Source organism: Sus scrofa, unplaced genomic scaffold (assembly GCF_000003025.6).
Source record: "Sus scrofa isolate TJ Tabasco breed Duroc unplaced genomic scaffold, Sscrofa11.1 Contig1005, whole genome shotgun sequence".
NCBI classification, from domain to species: domain Eukaryota; kingdom Metazoa; phylum Chordata; class Mammalia; order Artiodactyla; family Suidae; genus Sus; species Sus scrofa.
The window spans coordinates 12696-38262 of record NW_018084789.1 but is presented as its reverse complement, the minus strand read 5'-3'; the positions used below and the strand labels follow the sequence as shown (position 1 = coordinate 38262).

At 37.4% G+C, this 25567-nt stretch overlaps 2 protein-coding genes across 2 annotated transcripts; both read left to right on the top strand.

Moving 5' to 3' along the window:
- The first annotated feature begins 6288 nt into the window (after positions 1–6288).
- On the top strand, positions 6289–9113 carry LOC100153719 (putative olfactory receptor 2B8). Its single transcript, XM_021081000.1, has one exon. It carries the CDS (start codon positions 7524–7526, stop codon positions 8460–8462), a length of 939 nt encoding a protein of 312 aa, XP_020936659.1. The 5' UTR covers positions 6289–7523; the 3' UTR covers positions 8463–9113.
- A 13178-nt stretch (positions 9114–22291) lies between these two features.
- Positions 22292–24194, top strand: LOC100625635 (putative olfactory receptor 2B8). The gene has a single exon (XM_021080999.1). It carries the CDS (start codon positions 22385–22387, stop codon positions 23321–23323), a length of 939 nt encoding a protein of 312 aa, XP_020936658.1. The 5' UTR covers positions 22292–22384; the 3' UTR covers positions 23324–24194.
- The last annotated feature ends 1373 nt before the right edge of the window (positions 24195–25567 follow it).

The following is a 25567-nucleotide window of genomic DNA, read 5'->3' as shown; positions in this document are numbered from 1 at the left end:
TTTTCCTGAGGATTGTCATCTCTGGACAGCTTAGTGACATGAGCTAATTAACAGTATAGGACAGACATTCCCTAGAGACTTTGGTTGGGGCCGATTCTTTCTCAGTGCCAGCCGAGTCACAGTGCAGGTTTATGCCACCTTCTCTTGTTGCCCATATAGACCTATCTGTCATGTATCCCAGTCATTATTCATGAAATAGTACTGAGCGTTCAAATTGCTTTCTTTCTTCTGCTTACCACCTAGACAGAATCCAGATCTTCAATTCCGTGTGAAGATATTTGAAGTCATCACGAGAAAGTATCTTCTTATTTAAGAAAAATTTTGGAAAAACCCAATGCTCGAGTAATCAGTCTTTGCATTCATTCCACCCAACCAGCTTCCTGATTCTATGTTTTTCAGTTTCCAATCCCCAGTACTGCATTCATGGTAGTAACTTGGATATGAGGTAGGGAAAGAGTTTGGTACCCACAGATAAAATGAGTAAAGGTGAGTAGAATGGCATGGAATTCATTCTCTGTGTTGCTTTAGGAATTGGCAACGTTTGTTTTTAGTTGCAATGGAAACAAAAAGCCAGACTGGTTATCATTTATGTCAGTTGGCAAAAGAAATAGAAATTTTTACAGAAATTTACCACATACAAAAACTAATCTTAATTGTTTATTTATTTTTTTCATTTTTATCTTTTTTTTTTAAAGGCCGGTACCCACGGCACATGGAGGTTCCCAGGCTATAGGTTGAATTGGGGTTATGGCCCCCAGCTTATGCCACAGCACCGCAACACCAGATCTGAGCAGCAGCTTGTGGCACATGGAGGTTCCCAGGCTATAGGTTGAATTGGGGTTGTGGCCCCCAGCTTATGCCACAGCACCGCAACACCAGATCTGAGCAGCAGCTTGTGGCAATGCAGGATCTTAGTGTGGCAACTCACTAACCAAGGCCAGGGATCAAACCCACAATCTCATGGATACCAGTCATGTTCTTAATCTGCTGAGGCAAAATGGGAACTCCTTTATTATTTATTTTGGAAACTAACATTTTGTTCTTAGACATTTCATCCTATTGTAGCAGACTCATTATACCTCAGCATGTACATATGGATAATAGTGAAACATAACATACTTAGCTGTAGTAAAACATGCCATTCAGTAACAGATTAATAGTGCATGTGTGAATGTAAAAAAATAGACTATATGCTTTTACTTATTTCCTTTGGCTCCTTATTTTCTGTGAAATTATGAAATGTATTGTCAGTATTTGTAGTTTTAAAATGTTCATTTCCTCAGAGAGGCACAAAAATACCTAAAACATATATGGAATTTTCAAAATGCTATGTCGATAGCTACCAGGATGTAGTTCCATTTTGTGAACTTTGTGTACATTCATCTTTATTGAGTTTATTGTTAATGAGAAATGATGTTTCATCAGTTGAGCACATATACCAATTTGAAGAGGAAAAGTCTGGAAGAGCAAATGTCACTTGAAAGTTTAATTGGTCAGTTAAGCAAAGGACAATATGTGTGTGTGTGTGTGTGTGTGTGAGAGAGAGAGAGAGAGAGAGACAGAGAGACAGAGAGACAGAGAGACAGAGAGACAGAGAAAGGGAGAGAGAAAGAGATTGCACTGAAATGATGTGTAATGTATACTAGTGGCCATGCTTTTATTCTTGCATACACTTAGGAATGAACTCTTTTGTATAAACCCTTTTGTTGTCCCACTCGGATCTCTTTTACTGGCTGGTGCAGCTATCCAGACTCTACTTATGAGTACTGGCCGCTATGTTCTCAGTCATTCCATTCTTCAGAGACTAGACCTCAGCTGAATGGGGGGGTCACATTGCCAAGAGTTCTCCTGAGCCTGGTGGGGACAACCCACAGCCAATGACAGACTCAAAAATCCTGGATATATAAAAGCCTGCCTTTGCATCACAGTGGCACTTAATCTGATACAATTCATAATCCATAGCTGTATTGTTCAATACAGTAGTAACTAACTGCATGCTCTTTAAATTTATGTGAATTACGATTAAATACAATTTAAAATTCAGTTCCTTAGCTACCACATTTTAAATGCTCAGGTAGCAATGGGTGGATGATGGCTGTTGTCCTAGGTAGTGAAGACAGAATATTTCATTAGTAATTCTATTGGGGAATTCTCCTTCAGCTTCCTATGGGATCAGACTCATGTTATTCCAGGTGAGATCACATCATGCTTAGTACCTTTTCTGCTCGCTTTTGCTTCTCTCACTCCTTTTATCCTGAATGCGTTCTCTCAAAAAACACATGCAATGGAATTCTTAGTTTCGCTTCTTGTTCCATTAAACACTGTCTGTGTTAGATAGATGTGTCATTTCCAATACCAGGATAGATCTGTTCCCCCTTGATTTATATGTCCTCCATTGCCGTCTTGGGCCAGTGCTGATATAGGTCTGGGCTGAACTCAGATATGACATAGTAGCATTATGAATGCAATAGCGATTCAATCATAGCACCAAGGCTGTAGACATTTTGCCATGAGTTGTCCCGGACTTGTACAGAGGGCAGAGTCGTATGTTGAATATATCAGTGAATTTTTGTGTAATTTGAAATACCTCTAAAACTGACATTATCTTGAAATCTTGTTTTTAAAATATGTGGTTAACATACTGAGTGTTTAGTTTTATTGAAATACTTATTCTTCCACTAAAATTTTAGCTATGTGTTAGTATCATAGAATTATTATAACTGAAAGTTATTACCTCTACCACCTGATATGTCAGTACTAAGCCTTTAACCTCTTTCACTTGATGCCTATTTTCTTGACTGGTATAGTAAAATTGTGTTTTTTTTTTTTTTTTTTTTTTTTTTGTCTTTTTGTCTTTTCTAGGGCCGCACCCACGGCATATGGAGGTTTCCAGGCTAGGGGTCCTATCAGAGCTGTAGCTGAGCTGTGTCTGCGACCTACACCACAGCTCATGGCAACGTGGGATCCTTAACCCACTGAGGAAAGCCTGGGATCGAACCCGCAACCTCATGGTTCCTAGTTGGATTTGTTAACTGCTGAGCCATGAAGGGAACTCCAAATTGTGTTCTTATGTCATTATCCATTATACTAAATTTTTAATAATTGTTACACAGAATGTGATATTGTTTTGTAGGATGTATTTATCGCTATTTTACCTATTAATTTTTTTCTCTCTCTATATATATGTTGCTTTTTTCAATTATTTCATTTTTGTATCCAAGTAATAGGTTATATATAATTTTAATAACAAGAGTTTCTTATATTATGTCATATCATGATTGTTGCCAGGGACACCACTTTTTGTTCCCGTAGCTAGGATGAATGTGTCTAATATTCCCAGTCATTATTATTTCAATAGTTTGTCTTATATGAAAAAATATTTCTTACTGCATTGTCAGTGGATGCTTATCTTAACATAGATGATGATTACAGAATTCTTTACATGTGGTAGGAAAGAAATGAGAATTTCTCATTAACTTTAGTCAAAGAATATTCCTTCTCTTGGAAGGCTGCCTTTTGTGGTGGTGCAAACAGCTTTATCAGAAATGGATGCTGAGTAGAGGAGGAAAGTAGGAAAGGGACCAAGGTGATCCAGATCAGCAGAATGTATTCTTGAGAATCAATGTGATAATGCACCTTGCATCTAGAGATTTCCCGTATCCATTTTTACTAAAGGATAATAATTTCGTGGATTGTAAAAGAAAAAGAAATTTAAAGAAGACAGAACTGGCATTCATATACTAATTATGTCCCAGGGTGCCCTTTATGTGAATTGGAAGCAATTGTAACATAGACAATTACATAATAGTTTTCTGTTTTAGTTGGTGTCTCCTTTGCCTGATATTTTATTTTTCAAGTTAAAATCATTAAATTTTATAGCCATCAGATATGTAGCTATTCAGCATTCTTTTTGTTAATCTACATGTTATTCTGTAAAACAGCCCATGCTTTGTACAAATTATCAGGGAGATTTTAAAAAATCGAGTATATTTGACTTACAATATTCTATTAGTTTGAGATGTACAACATAGTGATTTTGATATTTCTGTGGGTTGCACTCCATATAAAGTTATTCTAAAATATTATCTATCTTCCCTATGCCACACATTTTATCCTTGTATCTTAATTATTTTATACCTAGTAGTTTGTACTTCTTAATCCCCTACCCAGTCTTATCCCTTACCCACTCTTCTCTTTACTGGCAACCACTAGTTTGTTCTCTGTACCTATGAGTTTGTATCTGTTTTATTTTATTCATTTGTTTGTTTTACTTTTTGAATTCCACATATAAGGGAGAACACTCTTTGCCTTTTTCTGACTTATTTCCATAGGTATAATATCCTCCATGTTAGTCTATGTTGTTGTAAATGGCAAAATTACAATCTTTTTTATGGCTTAGTAATATTCCATTGTATATGTATGTACATATACACCACAAATACACCACATCTTTTTTATCCGTTCATCTGTTGATGGACACTTAGATTGCTTCCATATCTTGATTATTATAAATAATGTTTTTATGAAAATTGGAGGTATTTACTTTTTTTTCCCAAATACCTTCTTGTTATTAAATACTATGTTAAAATTATCATTTTATTATACTGATACAATATAATATTCATGTTTTCCTTGGATAAGTTAACATTTTATTTTTGCCCTTCATTCTTGTGAATACATCTTTATTAGGTACACTAAAAAATTTGTAATCAGTCATTTTGGATTATTGTGTTATATTTGCGTTTGTGTTCATGAGACTGAATCATGTATTTTAATATAATCTGTCACTGGACATCTTTTTATTAATTATTTTTTTGTGGCCACAACCCTGACATATGGAAGTTCCCTGGGCCAGAGGCTAGGGCAATGCAAGATCTGTTAACTTACTAAACGTGGCTGGGGATTAGCACGTGCCTCCACAGTGACCCGAAGCCACTGCAGTCAATTATTCAACCACTGTGCCACAGCAGGAACTCCTCCCTGGACATTTAGACTGTCTCTTATACTTTTATTTTTCTCATAGTTTTATAATTCTGTTAGGAAAATTTTGGACGTAGATTGTGAGTACTACTTAACAACAAATCAAAGGAAGTATAAAATATTATGAAATAGCACGTTCTTTATGTCTCATGAACTGTCTCTCAGTTTTAATATATTCGTTTGATTGATGATAGGTGTTATGATGGTGAAAAGAGTGAATTTTGATATCAAAGAGACCTGATTTGTGTTCAAATAGTTAGGAGTTTAATAATCTTTTGGTAAGCTATTTAATCATGTTAATGTACTTGTTCATTTGTGAAAGGGAAATTAATACATTTTGCAAAATTTTGGAAATAGTTGAGATTATGCATGTAAATGTTTTAGGACATATCAAACACTCAGGAATACCAGTTATATTGATGTTGTTAACTGTAAGTAGCAGATCAGTCCAGGTCCAGACACTTGGATGTTTTATTTTACAAGCATTAAATGTGGAAAAAATTTACTAATTAAAAATCGTTTTTGCAGGGTTTGTGAACTAGTACTCTTGCATAGAGCTGTTAGGTGACCGAGTGTAAAGCTATATGAGTTTAATTAATGCCTACATATGAAGTACTACATTTCTGTTATGCTTGCTTTTATAGTTTATATTTTTTGGTTGTTTGCTTTCCTTGCAACTGAATTATGGGTCAAGGAGGATGTTTATGTCAGTGATGGAAGACTACTTCCCAGTGGCCTCTCTACCACTACGTGTCTTTGATTTGACCTTTACTTTTCCCTTATTCAGCTTTTGTTAACATTTATTTTATGCCAAGTTTGTACCAATTTCTTTCACACATCAATGGGTCTACACCCACACCCAAACCCGACTCAGATTTCAAATGTCTTGGAAGAATTACAAATTTACTGTATGTCTAACAATTTGACCATGATAGAACTGAACTATTTGTCTTCTAATGACACTTGAGTCAGTGTGTGACCGTGTTTATGCAAATACTAAGTCACTGGATAAAACTGGTAATGAAATAAGCTTAGAGGTGGCAGTGTGTTTGCTTTAGTATAACTAATGCTTCAGGATTGCTCCCAGAAAGGTACCTATGTAAAATTAACCCAAGGTAGGACTTCCAGTCGTGGCTCCGTGGTGACAAACCCGACTAATATCCATGAGTATGTGGGTTCGATCCCTGACCTTGCTCAGTGGGTTAAGGATCTGGTGTTGCCACAAGCTGCGGTGTAGGTCACCGATGTGGGTCGGATCTGGCGTTGCTGTGGCTGTGGCGTAGGCCAGCAGCTACAGCTCCAATTTGACCCCTAGCCTGGGAACTTCCATATGCTGTGGGTGCGGCCATAAAAAGACAAAAAAATAAATAAAATAAATAAAATTAACAAAAGGTAGATGGAAGTTCTTAGATTTTTATAATATCCAAAATATCCTTATGCCTTTCCTTGTATGACTTTTATTTTTGTGTTCTATCTTTGCCCTGTCATTGCACTGACAAGGTATCTGTTATTATCTCTATGTATTTATCAATTTAATTGTTTATCATAAGGAGTGATGTAAAACATTACACTTTGTAATAGGTTGCACAATTGGACAACTTTGAAAATGTCTATGTTGATCAGAATGTTGCTAGTGAATAATCCTACCTACTTTGGGAATTGCGGTCGCTCTAGTTGTTGGTAACATGTGAAGTGAAATCAACAGAAAGAAGAGGTAAGTGTTGCTCCTTGGATTTTGGACAACTGAGTATGCACAGCCAGTGAATTTTTGGAGTCCTTGTTAAATTGGGAGAGTAATTTTGGTATCTTGAGGGCAATAGTTAAACACTCTAATGGAATGGTAATATTTTCAGGCTTTACCTGAGGATTTAACTGCTTTACTCCCGTCCAGAAGCCCAAGGTAGCATTCACAAATATATTAGGAGAGAAGATGGGCAGTTCTGCTAAAATGTTTCTGTGTAGCCCTCTTAGTGATATGTTGAAAGTAATTTAATCCTTTGTATAGGTACATTCTAGGCCATAAAATCCTATTACCGAATGCATTTTAGAGATTTTCTTGTGTTCAGTTACATGTGATGTTTGTGCAAATTCCATTGTGTAGGATTATGAGATACCTATTTAAGATACCTATTAAGGGCTCTCTCCCCTTGTCGAGCTGTTTTTCTTACTCTTTCTGATCAGTCTCCCTATTTCTCCTTATTCCCAGTTTCTCTAAAGAGTACATATATTCTTAGAGTACTTTTAAGTCCTATTAAACTCGATCTGAAGCAGTCCTTTTATACGTATGATCGATGCAAAAACCATTGTTGATTTTTCGTATATAAAATATCAATGTTTTTGTGATAACGTACAACTAAATTGGGATAAGATATGTCAGTCCCAATAAGCACATCCTTTTTTTTCAAATATCTGCTTATGCTTTCCCATGGTCTTGTCTTTTAACGAGATAGGTTCACTTCCTCCCATACCCCCACCCTTTTTCAAGGTACCCTTTCAAAATAACTAAATGCTTTTTCTTGTTAGGAACCATGTGCTAACACAGGATGGAACAGAGAAATGGAAGTTCTTTCACTGGATTTATCCTGCTGGGTTTCTCTGACAGGCCTCAACTGGAGCAGGTCCTCTTTGTGGTTCTTTTGATCTTCTACGTCTTCACTTTGCTAGCAAACACAGCTATCATTGCATTGTCCCATGCGGACCCACATCTTCACACCCCTATGTACTTTTTCCTCTCCAACCTAAGCTTTGTGGACCTGTGCTATACTACCAGCATTGTCCCCCAGCTCCTGGTTAATCTCAGAGGATCAGACAAATCCATCTCCTTTGGTGGTTGTGTGGTTCAGCTCTACATCTCTTTGGGGTTGGGAGGTACAGAATGCATCCTCCTAGGAGTTATGGCACTTGACCGCTATGCAGCTGTTTGCAAGCCCCTTCACTACACAGTAATCATGCACCCCTGTCTCTGTGCCCTGATGGCTTGTGCTTCATGGATCACTGGTTTTGCCAACTCCGTATTGCAGACAGTGCTCATCTTCCTTTTACCACTCTGTGGGAGAAATGAATTAGACCACTTCTTTTGTGAGGTCCTTCCTTTGCTCAAGCTTGCCTGTGTTGACACCACTGTGAATGAGTCTGAGATCTTCTTTGTCAGTGTCATCATTCTTTTTATACCTGTTGCAGTAATCATGTTCTCCTACAGTCAGATTGTGAGGGCCGTCTTAAGAATAAAGTCTTCTGCAGGGCAGAGAAAAGCATTTGGGACCTGTGGATCCCACCTGACAGTGGTCTCCTTGTTCTATGGCTCAGCCCTCTATGCATATCTTCATCCCAGCAGCAATGACTCCCAGGATCAGGGCAAGTTCATCTCTCTCTTCTACACCATCATTACCCCCATGATCAATCCCCTGATATATACACTGCGCAACAAGGAAGTGAAGGGAGCAATGAGGAGGGTGCTTTGGAACGATTCTGCCTCTAGATGATGGGTTGAGGAACACAATTTAATGGAAGCATTTTGAATGTCAGCACTCTAGATATTTGTGTCCCCCATGTTTCATCTAAAATTTCCCTGGAGACTCTGAAGGGAATTTCTTTACCTCAGTTCTCTTTCAAAAGTGATTGTTGACCATCTGAGTTCATGGCTTCATTCCAATTCCCAGAGATGCTGATTCACTTCCCCCTCCAACATCTGATTTATATTTACTCTTATTTTTATTGTTATTATTATTGTTGATATTATTTTGGCCACACTGGCTGTATGTGGAAGTTCCCGAAACATGGATCAGTTCTGAGCCACAGCCATGATGAAGCCAAATCCTAAACCATTAGGTCACCAGCGAACTATATTTATTATTATCATTATGTTGATTTTTATTATACTTGTTTTACAGTGTTCTGTCAATGTCAGCAAAGTGACCCAGTTATACGTATGCATTGTTTTTTTCATATTATCTTATGTTATGTTCTTTCACAAGTGATTGGTTACAGTTACCAGTGCTATGCAGCAGGACCTCATTGGTTATCCAGTCCACATGCAATAGCTTGTATTTACCCTCGAATCCCAGTCTATCCACTCCCTCCCCTACCCCTTGGCAACCAGAAATCTGCTCTCCTTATCTCTGAGTCTGTTTCTGTTCTGTAGATAGGTTCATCTGTGCTGTATATCAGTTTCCACATATAAGTCATATCATATGGTATTTGTCTTTTTCTTTCTGACTTGACTTAGTAGGAGAATCTCTAGTTGCATGCATGTTGCTGCATATGGTATTATTTTGGTTTTTTTTAAGGCTGAGTAGTATTCCATTTGTAAACGTACCACATTTTTTTAATCCATTTGTCTGTCAATGGACATTTAGGTTGTTTCCATATCTTTGCTAATGTGAATAGTGCTGCCGTGAACATAGGGGTGCATGTATCTCTCTGAATGAAAGTTTTCTCTGTATATATGCCCAGGAGTGGGATTTCTGGATCATATGGTATGCCTATATTTAGTTCTCAGTGATATCATCATACTGTTTTCCATAGCGGTTGTAGCAATTTACATTTCCACCAATAGTGTAGGAGGGTTCCCTTTTCTCCACACCCTCTCCAGCATTTGTTATTTGTGGACTTTTTTTTCTGCTTTTTTTTTAGGACTGCACCTGTGAGGCATATAGAAGTTCCCAGGCTAGGGGTCGAATTGGAGCTACAGCTGCCAGCCTGTGCCACAGCCACAGCAATGTGGGATCTGAGCTGCATCTGCAACAGCTCATGGCAATACCAGATCCCTGACCCACTGAGCGAGGCCATGGATCAAACTCCTGTCTTCATGGATATTAATCAGATTCATTTCCACTGAGTTATAATGGGAAGTCCATTTGTAGACTTATTACTGATGGCCATTTTAACCAGTGTGAGGTGGTACTTCACTGTAATTTGATTTGCATTTCTCTAATAATTAGTGATGTTGAGCGATTTTTCATGTCCCTGTTGGCCACCCATATGTCTTTGGACAAATGTCTATATAGATCTTCTGCCCATTTTTCAATTGGATTGTTTGTTTTTTTTGCCATTGAGTTGTATGTGTTGTTTGTATATTTTGGAGACTAAGCCCTGTTGGTTGCATCGTTTGAAACTATTTTCTCCCATTCTATAGGTTGTCTTTTTGTCTTTTTTTTTTTATGGTTTCCTTTGCTTTGCAAAAGCTTGTCAGTTTGATTAGGTCTCATTGGTTTATTTTTGTTTTTATTTCTACTGCCATGGGAGACTGATCTAAGGAAACATTTGTATGGTTGATGTCAGAGAATGTTTTGCCTGTGTTCTCTTCTAAGAGTTTTGTGGTGTCTTGTCTTACATTTAAGTCTGTAAGCCATTTTTTTTTTTTGTGCATGGTGTGAGGATGTATTCTGGTTTCATTGATTTACATGTGGTTGTTGTCCAGTTTTCCCAGAACCACTTGCTGAAAAGACTGTCTCTTCCTCATTTTATATTCTTGCCTCCTTGCTTGAAGATTAATTGACCATAGGTGTCCAGGTTTATTTCTGGGTTCTCTATTCTGTTCCATTGGTCTGTATGTCTGTTTTTGTACCGGTACCACACTGTCTTGATTACTGTAGTTTTGTAATATTGTCTGAAGTCTGGGAGAATTATTCCTCCTGCATGGTTTTTGTTCCTCAGGATTGCTCTGGCAATTCTGGGTCTTTTATGGTTCCATGTACACTTTTGGGTTGTTTGTTCTAGTTCTGTGAAAAGTGTCCTGGGTAATTTGATAGGGATCACATTGAATCTGTAGATTGCTTTTGGTAGTGTGGCCATTTTTACGATATTAATTCTTCCAATCCAGGAGCATGGAATATCTTTCCATTTCTTTGAATCCTCTTTAATTTCCTTGATTAATGTTTTATAGTTCTCATATAAGCCTTTCACCTCCTTGGTCAGGTTTATTCCTAGGAATTTAATTTTTTGGGGTGTGATTTTAAAAGGTATTGTATTTTTATATTCTTTTTCTAATATTTCATTGTTAGTATATAGAAATGTAACTGATTTCTGAATGTTAGTCTTGTATCTGCCACTTTGCAGAATTTGTCATTCTGCAAATAGTTCAAGAAGTTTTTCTATGGATTCCTTAGGGTTCTCTCTATATATCATGTCATCTGCATAGAGTGACAATTTTACCTCTTGTCTTCCAATTTGGATCCATTTTATTTCGTTTGTTTGGCTGATTGCTGTGGCTGGGACTTCCAATACTATGTTGAATAAAAGTGGTGAGAGTGGGCATCGTTGTCTTAGTCCAGATTTTAGCGTGAAAGATTTGAGCTTTTCTCTGTTGAGTATTATATTGGCTGTGGGTTTGTCGAAAATGGCTTTTATTATCTTAAGCTATATTCCCTCTCTACCCATTTTGGTTAGATTTTTTTTTATCATTAATGGATACTGGATTTTGTCCAATGCTTTTTCTGCAGCTGTTGAGATGATCATGTGGTTTTTGACTTTTCTTTTTTTAATGTGCTGTATGATGCTGATTGATCTCTGTATGTTGAGCCATCCTTGTGAACTTGGGATGACTCCCACTTGTTTGTGGTGTATGATCTTTTTTATATTTTGTTGTATCTGTCTTGTTGGCTAAAATTTTGTTGAGGATTTTTGCATCTGTAATCATCAAAGCTTTTGGCCTATAATTTTCTTTTTTGGTAGTATCTTTGTCTGGTTTTGTTATTAGGATGATGATGGCTTCATAGATAGTCTTTGGGAGTGTTCCTTCTTGTTCACCCCTGTGGAAAAACTTAAGAAGTATGAGTTTAAGTTCTTCTTTGAACACTTGGTAGAATTTGCCTGTGAAACTGTCTGGTCCTGGACTTTGTTTATAGGGAGTGGATTTAATTTTTTTATTACATATTCAATTTCATTTCTAGTGATCAGTCTGTTCAAATGATCTATTTCTTCTTGATTCAGTTTTGATGGGCTGTATGTCTCTAGAAATTTGTCCATTTCTTGTAGGTTGTCAAATTGGTAGACATAGAACTGCTCATAGTATTCTTATGTTTTTTGTTAGTTTGTTTGTTTGTTTGTTTATGTATACCTGCAGTATCCATTGAGATTGTTCTCTTTTCGCTTCTTATTTTATTTGAATTCTCTCTCTCTTCTTTTTGGTGAGTCTGGCCAGAGGTTTGTCAATTTTGTTTACCCTTTCAAAGAATCAGTTCTTGGATTCATTGATTTTTTTCTATTGTTTTTGAATCTCCATTTTATTGATTTGAGAGTGAGGCCCTTCAGTTGTTATACCTGTGGATATGGTGTCTGAAGGATCCTCAGCATTTGCAATGAGTAGGTTATTGGGGCTTCTCATGATTGATGGGATGTCACTGTCAGGTGTCAAAGCCTTTTTCAGGAGCCCACTGCTGATTCTGTGCTAGCAAGTCACAAATAGTGTTTACCAAGTATTTTAAGACCCTATTTCAAATATTTGAAGATGTAAAATATACCTGCAAGATTCTCTTTGGAAAGTTTCTTTATTAGTATATAGCAGTGACAACTCTTCTTGTTTTAATGTGCTTAGAGGGAGCATATAGGGCCACAATATGCTATTTTTAACATGAAATCAACCTCTCTATGGATTGACTCCCTGTCTTGAAGAGAGCCTCTTATATGCCCCAAAATTATTTCTCCTCATACTCCTTCACAGCATATTACATTATGGTTTGTATTTGGCTTGAAATGACATTTATGTTAATATGTTATTACATGCACAGATGTGTACATGCACAAGGCAGGTACTCTATTTGCAACCTTTCGTGGGTCAATGTTTTAGCTCTTTCTTGAAGATGACTAGTAGAAAAAAATTGTTTCCTTCAGTTCATGCGACTTAGAACTTACAGGAGTATAAATGGTGTAATTCCAGTGTTCTCTGAGATAAGTACAAATATACAGAAGTAAATGTGGCAACTATTTATTCCTGAAAGTCATAATAAAAGGAAAACGGATAGAATTTTGCTGCAGTAAAGAGTTCCGTGGAACAAATTATACTCCTTTTGCTCTTGTGATAGATACACATAATTTCGAAGATTTACATGCGCCATTCTTTCAGGCTCTGAATTGGACTTTGGATCAAGAGTGGTCTGTGCTTGCACATAGGCCAAACCTAGAGAATACTTTCATTTATTACACTATGTAGAGGGCTTTTGGTCTAAACAGTAGTAAAAATCTAGCCTTAGGAGAGGAGTAATAAGTAGACTGAAAGAAATGAATGATAAATCTTGTTCTTACTTATTGTTTCCCAGATTTACTGAGATTTCAATAACATGTAACATTGAGCAGGTTCAAAGAGCAGAAACTGATTTGACGTACCTATATGGTGCAAAATATTTACCACATAGTGTGTTGGATAACACTTCCACTATGTCAAATATTTACCCTTTTTTGTGGTGACAGCATTTAAGACATCTACTCTCTTAGCCACTTTCCAGTGTGTAATCTAGTATATTTAACTATAATCACCATACTGTACATTCAATCTCCAGAATTTATTCATTTTATAACTGGAAGTTTGTACCCTTTGCCCAGTATCTCCCTATTTCTCCCGCCATTCTTCTCTCTGTTTCTACAAGTTCAGCTTTTCTAGATTCCCCAGATATTTGAGATCATCATATAGTATTTGTCTTTCTCTTCGGACTTACTTCACTTAGCAAAATGCTCTCAGGGTCCATCTCTGTTATCACAAAGGGCTGTATTTCTTTGTTTCTCATGGTTGAATAGTATTCCTTTGGCTATGTTTGTATACCAAATCATCTTTATCTATTCATTTCTTTGAACACTTGAGTTGTTTCTGTATCTTGGCTATTGTGAAAACCACTGCCTTGAACCTCTTTGCTGTAATGATTTCGTTTTTGGGGATAAGCCCTGAATTTGGTTTGCTGGGTAATATGGTAGTTCCTTTTATAAACTGTATGACAAATCTCTGTAATATTTTCCATAGTGGCTTACCAACTTACTTCCCATAGAGAGTGCACAGTGTTTCCCTTAGTTCACATTCTCACCAACAACTCTTCTTATCACTTGTTGATGGTAGCTATTTTTTTTCTCTCTTTCACTTTTATTGAGATATAATTGATATATAGCACTATATAAGTTTAGGGATTATAGCATAATGTTTTGACATAAATGCATCATTAAATGATTATCATAATAAATTTAGTATGTATCTATCATTTCATGTAGGTACAAAATTAAAGAAATAGATAACTTTTTTGTCCTTGTGGTGAGAATTCTTAGAATTTACTCTCTTAATAAATTTCATGCATGACATATAGCAGTATTAATTATATTTATCATGTTGTACATTATGCTAGTAGTTGTTTACAATCTTATAATTGGAAGTTTCTCCTTTTGACTGTCTTCATCCAATTTCCCATTCCTTCATCTCCTCTTTCTGGTAATCTCAAGTCTGATTTTTTTCTTTTTTCTTTTTTTGGTCTCTTTAGGTCTGCACCTGAGGCACATGGAGGTTTCTAGGCTAGGGGTGGATTTGGAGCTGTAGCTGCTGACCTACACCACAGCCACAGTAATGCCAGATCCAAGCTGTGTCTGTGACCTGTACCACAGCTTGTGGCAATGCCCGATCCTTAACCCACTGCGCAAGGCCAGGGTCAAACCTGCGTCCTCATGGATGCTAGTCAGATTTGTTTCTGTTGAGCCACGATGGGAACTCCTGATATTTTTCTATTAGTTTGTCTGTTTCTTTGTTTTTGACCTATAATTGACCTACAGAGTTGTGTTAGCTTCTGTTACACAACACAGTGATTTGTTATTTCTGTACTTCTCAATTGATCACAAAGGTATGTCCAGTGATGATGTCTCCACACAAAGATACAATTATCGACTGTATTCCCCATACTGTATCTTTTGTACTTGGGATTCCTTTGTTTTGCAGCCAGTAATTTGTTCTCTGTATTGTTGTGTTTGTTCATTTGTTTTGTTTTTAAGAGTCCACATGTAAGTGAAATCATCACTGTCTGACTTGTTTCACTTAGCATAGTACACTATATAGGTCCATTCATGTTGTCACAAATGACATGATTGCATCTTTTTTATGGCTGACATTCCATCGCTTATATTATACCACTTCATCTTTATCCATTCATTTACTGCTGGGCACTTGGGTTGCTTGCAGATATCTTGGATATTGTTAATAATGCCACAGTGAACATAGGGTGCATATACCTTTTCTAATGACTGTTTTTGTTTTCTTCTAATAAATACCCAGGAGTGGAAATGCTGTATCATTTGATAATTCTCTTGTAAAAATTTTCAGGAATTTCCTTACCATTTTCCATTGTGGCTGCATCCATTTACATTTCTGCCAGCAGTGTGTGAGGGTTCCCATCTCCACATCCTCTTCAACACTTGTTACTTGTTGTTTCTTCTTTTTCTTTTTTTTTTAAAGGGCTACACCTGTGGTGTATGGAAGTTCCCAGACTAGGGGATCGATTTGGAGCTGCAGCTGCAGCTGCAGACGTATGCCGCAACCACAGCAACACGGGATCCCCAAGTGGTGCAGCTTGTGGTGCAGTTGTGGCAATGCTAGATGATTAACACACTGAGCAAGGCTAGGGATTGAATGTGCATCCTCACAGACATTATATTGGGTTCTTAACCCGGTGAGCCACAATGGCATCTCCACCATTGTCCTTTGAAAATAGCCACTCTGATTGATGTGAGGCATTGGTAGCATTTCTTCAGAAGTTTTGACTTTTTCTCCTATTTAGATAGAGGACAAGTAGTAAGGAAGAGATTCAGACAGCTGTGAATAATTCAGAGACCAGAAGTCACCTGCGCAATAATTTACAGAATGGTGCTAATTTAGACATTTCAGGTGAAAGGCTGTTCTCATTAATATAGCTCTACAGAGAGGTTCTTGTCCTGGAACCTGGTGGAGAAGTATATATGATCTATAACATGAGTATGACATTGTGCTATATGTTATTCCTTTTATCTTCTGGCTATCCTTCTCTTTCTCTGCTGTCTGTCTGTCTGTCTGTCTCTCTCTATAAAATACATCCATACAAATAAATATTCAACTTAAAGAATAATTAAAATTGAGTAGTTATGATTTCTGTACTCATAACTAAAACCTGGAAACTACCTCTGACAGCCTCTACCTAATTGTATCCCCTTTTCTCCCCATGGATTTTGCCTTTGTTATTATCAGCTTTTTGATGTTCTTTTTAGTTTTGGATATCACTTTTGACTATAATTATAGATGTAGCACCCCTATTTGCATTCATAAACAACACCTTGTTTTATCTGTTTTTGAACTTTTTGTAGGGGGGCTGATTATTTTGTGAATTTCATCTTTTGCTCAGCATTTTTGTGAGTGAGACATCCTCTTGATTTGTTTAGCTGTACTTTGTTCGTATTTGTTGTTGTGTAGTACTCTATTGTATGAAGAGGCCAAAATGTACCCATTTTGCTCTTGATGGCATTTGGATTGTTTCCAGGTTTGGCTAACAATGTATCTATGAGCATTTTTATACATGTCTTTTGGGGCACATGACCAAGAACTACTTTAGAGCATATTGTACCTAGGAATGTAATTGCAGGAAGCATTCCTAGCTAACTATCAAGCTGTTATCCAAAACAGATTTTACTAATTACTATTTGCAACAGGAAGACTGAACCGAGAAGAAAAGCATTAATAGCAGGTCTGTATTCTGTCCCCTCCCTGGGCAACTTAAGTTGTATTGGCCTTAGTTCAGCCTCCTTATAAATGTTATGATGTGATTTAACTGGTATTGCGATCACTGAGAAAAGTTTAATCTAAGAATGTTTTCATCAAGAGATAGTGTAAGTCTCTAGGCAGACTATTATAGCAAAGGAATTAATGGATATATGGGAAATAGTTGTCTCTAGGATGTAAATACATCATAGGAATTCTCTATGCTTGTCTCAGTAATGGCATATGGAAACCAAGATGCTTTAAACCTAAATGACTTTTTCTGATGTAGGTTGTACTGCTAGGTAGCAGTCATCCATTAACCGTGAAACAAAATGTGTTCCACTCTGGAAAAGGGATTTTGCTTTGTTTTTGAAATTGCATTTGATATTTGAGGCCACATCTTCCCCAAATCAGATGTTATTTATACCTGCCTATATATTGTCTGTATTTTAAATAGAAGATAATTGATTTGAAATGAATTAATTGATCATCAAATTGACTTCTGTAGACACAAGTCCTTCAACTTCCCTCCATTTCTCTTTAGTAATTATTTAGAACTATCTTGGTAAAGCAAAATCATGTGAAACTTAGTGTACCGACTAGCTGAGTTCAGACAAACCATGTCAATTCTTTAAAAAATTAATACTTTTCTTTTTATTGTTTGAGTAAATAATTAAAACTTCAGGCATACACTGAACTGTTGCAGAGGGCTTGATTTTTTTTTCTTAGCCACACAAAAGTTTGTTAGTAAATGTGGTGGTTCCCCTCCATTATAATCACCATAGATACTAGAATCTGCCTCACTATTACTCTGTAATCCATCATAAAGTGCTTATGAATTGTATTAAGTGAAAACCCATTTGCATGTATACATTTGAATTTAAGTGATGGAATGAATTCTTATTTATTTTTTGTATTTTTGTGTAAAAATTTTTACTGTAATTGTGAAAAAAATTTTAAGTGTTGGAAGAACATCTAAGACATTCAGAGATGAGAGGTATGGTAATTGGGTAGGGGCTAGGGAATTATCTTTCTCTGTCAAATATATGAAAACATCAAAAAAGATTAGCTATCCTCTGGCATTCTTCTTTTGTAATCATTTTCCCTGAGGATTGGCATCTCTGGATAGCTCAGTGACCTCAGCTAATTAATAGGATAGGACATACATTCCCCAGATAGTTCAGTCAGGTTTGTTTTTTCTCTGTGCTATCCCAGGCGCTGCGATGATTTACACCACCTCCTCTTGTTGCCTGTATGTATAGATTTCTCTATCATATATGCTGGTCATTGTATTCAGGAAATAATACTGAGAATTCCAAGTTGGCTTCATCTTGGAATTCTCCTACCACCTAGACGGAATGCAGCTCTTTCATACTATGTGAAGATTTAAAGTTATTATGAGAAGTAATCTTCTTGGAAAATTTAAGGATATTCCAGTGCTGGAGTAATTGAGCTTTACAGTCACTGCACGCAATCTGCTTCCTGATTGTACATATCCAATTCCAACTCGCAGTAGCGTATTAAAGGTGGTGTCTTGGAAATGAGGGAGGGAAAGAGCTTGGGACACACAGATAAGGTGAATGAAGGTGAGTGAAATGAAGCTTGATCTCTGTGTTGTTTTAGGGCTTGGCAAGTAAGTTTATTTCAGTTGCAGTTTTTCTTGAAACAAAAAGCTAAGTTGGTTTGCATATATGTCAGCTGACAAAGGAACAGCATGCAGAAATCCACCAAATAAGACTAAATTTAGTTGTTCAATTTAGAAGCCAACAGGGGTACATTTGCTACCACTCAGTATGTGCATATGGAAAGTGATTTAAATACAGCATATTTAACTCTAATAAAATATGCCATCCAGTAATGGGATAGCAGTGAATGTGTGAATGTAAAAGAATTAGACTATATGCTTCCATTCTTTTGCTTTGGGTGTATTCTCTCTGCAGAATTACACAGTATTTGTTCTCTGTGCTTAAGATGTATTGTCAGGAAAAAAAAAAGTATTGTCAGTCTCTATAGTTTTTTAATGCTCATTTCCTCCCTGAAAGAGTTACAGAAATATCCAAATATGAATGGAATTGTCAGTATATAAGTTTGTAAGGTACAACAAGGAAGTTCCATTTTGTTTTGTGTATACATATATACACATTCTTTTTCTCATCCTGTCTTCCCTCAGGTTCTGTCCCAAGAGATTGGATATAGTTCCCCTTGCTGTAGAGCAGGACCTCATCGCTTATGCATTCTAAATGTAATAGTTTGCATCTACTAACCCCAAACTCCTGGTCCATCTCACTCTCTTTCTCTTTAATTGAGTCCAAATACCAGTTTGAAGAGGAAAAAGATTGGAAGAGAAAAGGTGACTTGTTTGTGTAATTGCTGAATTGGGCAAATGACCATTTTTTTTGTGGTATTGCATGGAGGAGATGTGTAATGTACCCCATCCTTCCATCCTTGCACAGGCTTGTGAATGGACTCTTTGGTATGAACACTGTAGGTAACCCATTCACATCCTCTTTACTTGACTGGTGTACCCATGCATACCCAACTTCTTATGAGTATTGGCTCCTAGGTTCCCAGCCCTTCCCTTCTTCAGAGAATTTCTCTCAGCTGAAAGGTGCCACGTTGCCAGGGGTTCCTCTGAACCCTCGTGGATGCAGTCCACATCCAGCGATACGCTCACGGGATATATAAATGCTGCCTTTGCATCAAGGTGGAACTAAATCTGGTGTAATTTATTCTCCTCAGCTGTGCTGCCCAGTGGAGTAGTAACCAGGCCCAAGTAGCTATTTAACTTGAAATTAAGTAAAATGTAAAATTCTGTTCTTTAGTTTCCATGTTCCGTATGCTTAGGTTGGACCATGTAAGAGAGTGGTTATTGTATTAGACAGTGAAAACAGAATATTTCTATCACCACAGTTCCATTGGCGAATCCTGCTCCAGCTCCTTATGGGATCAGACTCATGTTATATTCCAGTTGAGTTCACATCCTTGCTTAGCACCTTTGTTCTACTCTGCTTCCTGCACTCTCTTTATTTTGAATATTCCCTCAAAAAACAGCATGCAGTGGAATTCCTGCTTCAGCCTCTTCTTCCTTAGAACCTGGCTGAAGCACTGTCCAAGTTCATCAGAACTGTCATTTCCAGTACAATTACAGATCCGCTTCTCCCTCATGACTACATCCTCCATTGCTATCAGGTGCCAGTCTTAACATATCTGAGTTCCGCACAAACCTTTGAGACGGAAACAAGATGAGAGTAATAGTGATCAGTCATAGCCCCGAGGCTGTGGAAATTTTGCCAGCACCCTGCCAGGATTTTTTGAGAAGCTAGATTGGAGAGTTTGTATGTTAAATATATTGTGTATTGTATATTGTATGATTTAATAACTGAAAAAAGATATTATCTTTAGATATTGGTCTTTAAATTGTGTAGTTTGCATACTGAACATCTAGTTATATTGAAATATTGAATCTTGCAGTAAATCTTTTACAGTTGCATTATGTGTCAGTGTTGTACAATTGTTGTAATTGTAAACGGCTACTTATACCACCTAATATGTGTCAGTACCAAGCGTTTAACATTTTTCATTTGATGAGTGCTGTGTTGAATATTATAGCAAAATTTCATTCTTGCAAGATGTCATGTTGTATTATAGTCTTTTTTGATATTAGCTGTTACATAGAATGCCATATTTATTTATTTTTCAGAATCTATTTTTACATTACCTATTAAAAAGTTTTCTACACACACACACACACACACACACACACACACACACACACACACACACACACATATATATTTCTTCCTTTTTATGGCCGTACCAGTGGCATATGGAAGTTCAGAGGCCAGGGATTGAATTGTAGCTGCAGCTGTGGCCTGTGTCACAGCATGGCAACACTGGATCTGAGCTGCGTCAGCAATTGACACTGCAGCTTGCACAATCCCGGATCCCTAACCCACTGAGAGAGGCCAGGGATTGAGCCCCCATCCTCACAGAGACCAAGGCAGGTCGTTAACCACTGAGCCACAGTGGCAGCTCCTGTCATTTATTTTTAAGTGATTATTTATCTTTTGTGTCCAAAGTAATAATTTATGTGTAATTTTTTATGACAAGATGTTTCCAATCATATCATATAATGATACTAACTGAGGGTATCAGTCTTATTCTTGTAACGAGGCTTAGTGTGTCTGATATTTTCAATCATTAATATTTACATAGCTTGTCTAATATGAATCAACTTTTATTACTGCATAGATTCATTTGACGTTTATCTAAACAAAGATGATGGCTCCCAGTCAAATTATATAATTCTTTAGATTTTGTAGGAAGGAAATGAAATAACAGTTTAAATTAACTTTAATTTTAAAATATTCCTTGTATTGAAGACTGCCTTTTGTGGTGGTACAGAAAGCTTTAGGAGGGATGAATGCTGATAAGGAAAAGAGGAAGGGTAGAAAATCACCCATATCAATAGAATACTTTTTTTTTTTTTTTTTTTCTTAGGGCTGCACCCACGTCATATGTCAGTTCCCAGGCTAGGGGTCAAATTGGAGTTACAGCTGCCGGCCTATAACACAGCCACAGCAACATGGGATCCAAGCTGTGTCTGCAACCTCCTTAACTCACTGAGTGAGGCCACTGAGTGAGGCCAGGGCTTGAACCTGCATCATCGTGAATACTAATCGGATTTGTTTCCGCTGTGCCACAATGGGAACTCCAGCAGAACATACTCTTGAGATCAATGGGATACTGCATCTTGCACCTAGAGATTGCCCGCATCCATATTACTAAATGATAACTATTTTTGTGAATTGTAAAGAGAAAGAAATTAAAAATTAGAAGATAGAATATAACTTCAGTATCCTAATTCCCTCCCAGTGTCCTCTCCAGAGTGGAAACAATTGTAATGCACAGAGAAAATCATATTCTTTACTGTTTATTGGGCATCTCCTTTGTCTGGTATTTTATTTTATCCTTCAGCGTAAGTCATATTCTTTTCTATATTTATCATATAAGTATCATCTCTAAAGCATCAAATTGTCTGTATAAATTCATATTTCCACTGTTTTATCTTTTATCAGCTGCTTTCTTGGTACTTAATGATATGATAATATTAAAATATATCATGATTTTATTATAGTGGACCGTTATCATATAAGTGTTTTCTGTGGATTAGTTAGCATTTTATTTTTGTCCAACTTCATTTTGGTGAATGCTTCAGTAAAAAAAGAATTTGCCAGCAGGTCATTTCAGATGAAAGTATTATAGTTGTGTATGTGTTGTGTGTGTGCATGAGGCCGAAACATGCCTTGTTTTATTGCTCTTCTGAGTAAGTGTGGGTCAGAGGGATGTATTCTGTCATTGCACATTTAGATTGTTTCTCATACATTTATAGTTAATATTAAGAATTTTTCTTCTGTAGAGATAGATTGCCTTTTGTCTAATCTCTTTCTTATTTTTCAGGTTCCTCTCTCTGTTTTTCCTTCATCACCATTTTCTCTAAAATGTACATATACTCTTAAATTACTTTATATCCTATTAGATCCAATCTGAAATGCACCTTTGATTAGAGCAAACACAGGTTTATTATTTGATTTTTTTCATATTAAATATCAATGACATTAAGTTTGTGATAATGTGGAACTAAATTGGTATAAAATATGTCAACTCCAATATGGCAAATGCTTGCTCATGACAGAAACCATATGCTAACACAGGATGGAACAGAGAAATGGAAGTTCTTTCACTGGGTTTATCCTGCTGGGTTTCTCTGACAGGCCTCAACTGGAGCAGGTCCTCTTTGTGGTTCTTTTGACCTTCTACATCTTCACTTTGTTGGGAAACACAACCATCATTGCATTGTCCCATGTGGACCCACATCTTCACACCCCTATGTACTTTTTCCTCTCTAACCTAAGCTTTCTGGACCTGTGCTATACTACCAGCATTGTTCCCCAGCTCCTGGTTAATCTCAGTGGATCTGACAAATCCATCTCCTTTGGTGGTTGTGTGGTTCAGCTGTGCCTTGCTCTAGGATTGGGAGGTGCAGAATGTATTCTCCTAGGAGTTATGGCACTTGACCGCTATGCAGCTGTTTGCAAGCCCCTTCACTACACAGTAATCATGCACCCCTGTCTCTGTGCCCTGATGGCTTGTGCTTCATGGATCACTGGTTTTGCCAACTCCGTATTGCAGACAGTGCTCATCTTCCTTTTACCACTTTGTGGGAGAAATGAATTAGACCACTTCTTTTGTGAGGTCCCTCCTTTGCTCAAGATTGCCTGTGTTGACACCACTGTGAATGAGTCTGAGATCTTCTTTGTCAGTGTCATCATTCTTCTTGTACCTGTTGCATTAATCACGTTCTCCTACAGTCAGATTGTGAGGGCCGTCTTAAGAATAAAGTCTTCTGCAGGGCAGAGAAAAGCATTTGGGACCTGTGGATCCCACCTGACAGTGGTCTCCTTGTTCTATGGCTCAGCCCTCTATGCATATCTTCATCCCAGCAGCAATGACTCCCAGGATCAGGGCAAGTTCATCTCTCTCTTCTACACCATCGTTACCCCCATGATCAATCCCCTGATATATACATTGCGCAACAAGGAAGTGAAGGGAGCAATGAGGAGGGTGCTTTGGAAGGATTCTGTCTCCAGATGACGGGTTGAGGAAGACAATTTAATGAAAGGACTTTGATTGTCAGAGCTCTTTGGATGTATGTATGACCCACATGTCATCCAAAATATCCCTGGAAACTCTGAAGGGACTTTCTTTACTTCAGTTCTCTTTCAACAGTGAGTGTTCAAAATCTAAGTTCATGGCTTCATTCCAACATCCAGAAGTGCTGATTCTGTGTTCCATGAACATCTGGTTTATGTTTATTATTTTGAGAACTACACAGGTGTTTCTCATTTGCACGCCTATATAGGAACATCATTACATTTCTACTTGCAAAAAGACATGTGAGTAAATAACAGGAAGGCACAGCCAAAATAACAATACGCCACTGAAACACTGTAGGGACTACTAATATTTTCTAATATTTGCTAGAAGGATATCATTTATTCTTGCATATTGTTTTTCCTTTGGCCATGCCTTCATCATGTAGAAGTTCCAGGGCCAGGGATTAAACCGGCTCCACAGTGACAATGTGGGATCCTTAATCCACTGTGTCACAAGAGAACTTTCTATACTTCCATTGATCATGGCGTTATTACGAAGTAAATGGGTTGACTGTAGGAGAGATTTTTCACAGAAGTAGGTGGGGAAAATTGAGAAAAATAATTTAATCTCAAAGAAAACTCGTTACATTAATCCTGATAAAGCCATTCAGTTATTAGTCACAACAGTGATATCACCAGTGTGGTAGCCATATCATGTGGCATCATTTCAGAGAAGGCTGTGCATAGGAAGCACTGGGTAAAAGGTGTGCTGCCCTGCTGCCAGTGCCAATAGTAGCCCTCATCTGGTAATAATAGCAGGGGGTGCTTGTGTATAAGTGTGTACGTTGCAGGAGAAACCCTACTATGAGTTATGGAGATTTTAAAAATTAAATTGTGAGTTATGATCATGTGGTTTTTGACTTTTGTTAATGTGGTGTATGATGGTGATTGATTTGTGTATGTTGAACCATCCTTGTATACCTGGGATGAATCCTACCTGGTCGCGGTGTACGATCTTTTTTATATGTTGTTGGATTCAGATGGCTAAAATTTTGTTGAGAATTTTTGCGTCTATATTCATCAAAGATATTGGCCTATAGTTTTCTTATTTGGTGGTATCTTTGTCTGGTTTTGGAATTAGGGTGATGGAGGCATCATAGAATGTCTTTGGGAGTGTTCCTTCTTCAACCTATTGAAAAAGTTTACGGAGGATGGGTATGAGTTCCTCTTTGTATGTTGGGTAGAATTCTCCTGTGAAGCCCTCTGGTCCTGGACTTTTATTTGTAGGGAGTGTTTCTATGACATATTCAATTTCATTTCTAGTGATCGGTCTGTTCAGTTGATCTATTTCTTCTTCTTCTTCTTCTTTTTTTTTTTTTTTTGGTCTTTTTGGCATTTCTTGGGCCGCTCCTGTGGCATATGGGGGTTCCCAGGCTAGGGGTCGAATTGGGTCTGTAGCTGCCGGCCTACACCAGAGCCACAGCAACGCGGGATCCAAGCCTCATCTGCGACCTACACCACAGCTCACGGCAATGCCGGATCCTTAACCCACTGAGCAAGGCCAGGGATCAAACCCATAACCTCATGGTTCCTAGTCAGATTCATTAACCACTGAGCCATGACGGGAACTCCATCTCTATTTCTTCTTGATTCAGAAAACCACATGATCATCTCAATAGATGCAGAAAAAGCATTTGACAAAGTCCAACATCCATTCATGATCAAAACTCTTACCAAAGTGGGTATAGAGGGAACATACCTTAACATAATCAAAGCCACTTATGACAAACCCACAGCACATATAATACTCAATGGAGAAAAGCTGAAAGCCTTCCCACTAAAATCTGGAACAAGACAAGGATGCCCACTCTCACCACTGTTATTCAATGTAGTACTGCAAGTCCTAGCCACAGCAATCAGACAAGCAAAAGAAATAAAAGGCATCCAAATAGGAAGAGAAGAGGTGAAACTGTCACTGTATGCAGATGACATGATACTATACATAGAAAACCCTAAGGACTCAACCCAAAAACTACTTGAATTGATCAACAAATTCAGCAAAGTAGCAGGATATAAGATTAACATTCAGAAATCAGTTGCATTTCTGTATACGAACAATGAAAAAAGGAATACAAAAATACAATAGCTTTTAAAATTGCACCCTCAAAAATCAAATACCTGGGAATACACCTGACGAAGGAGGTAAAGGACGTATATGCTGAGAACTATAAAACATTAATCA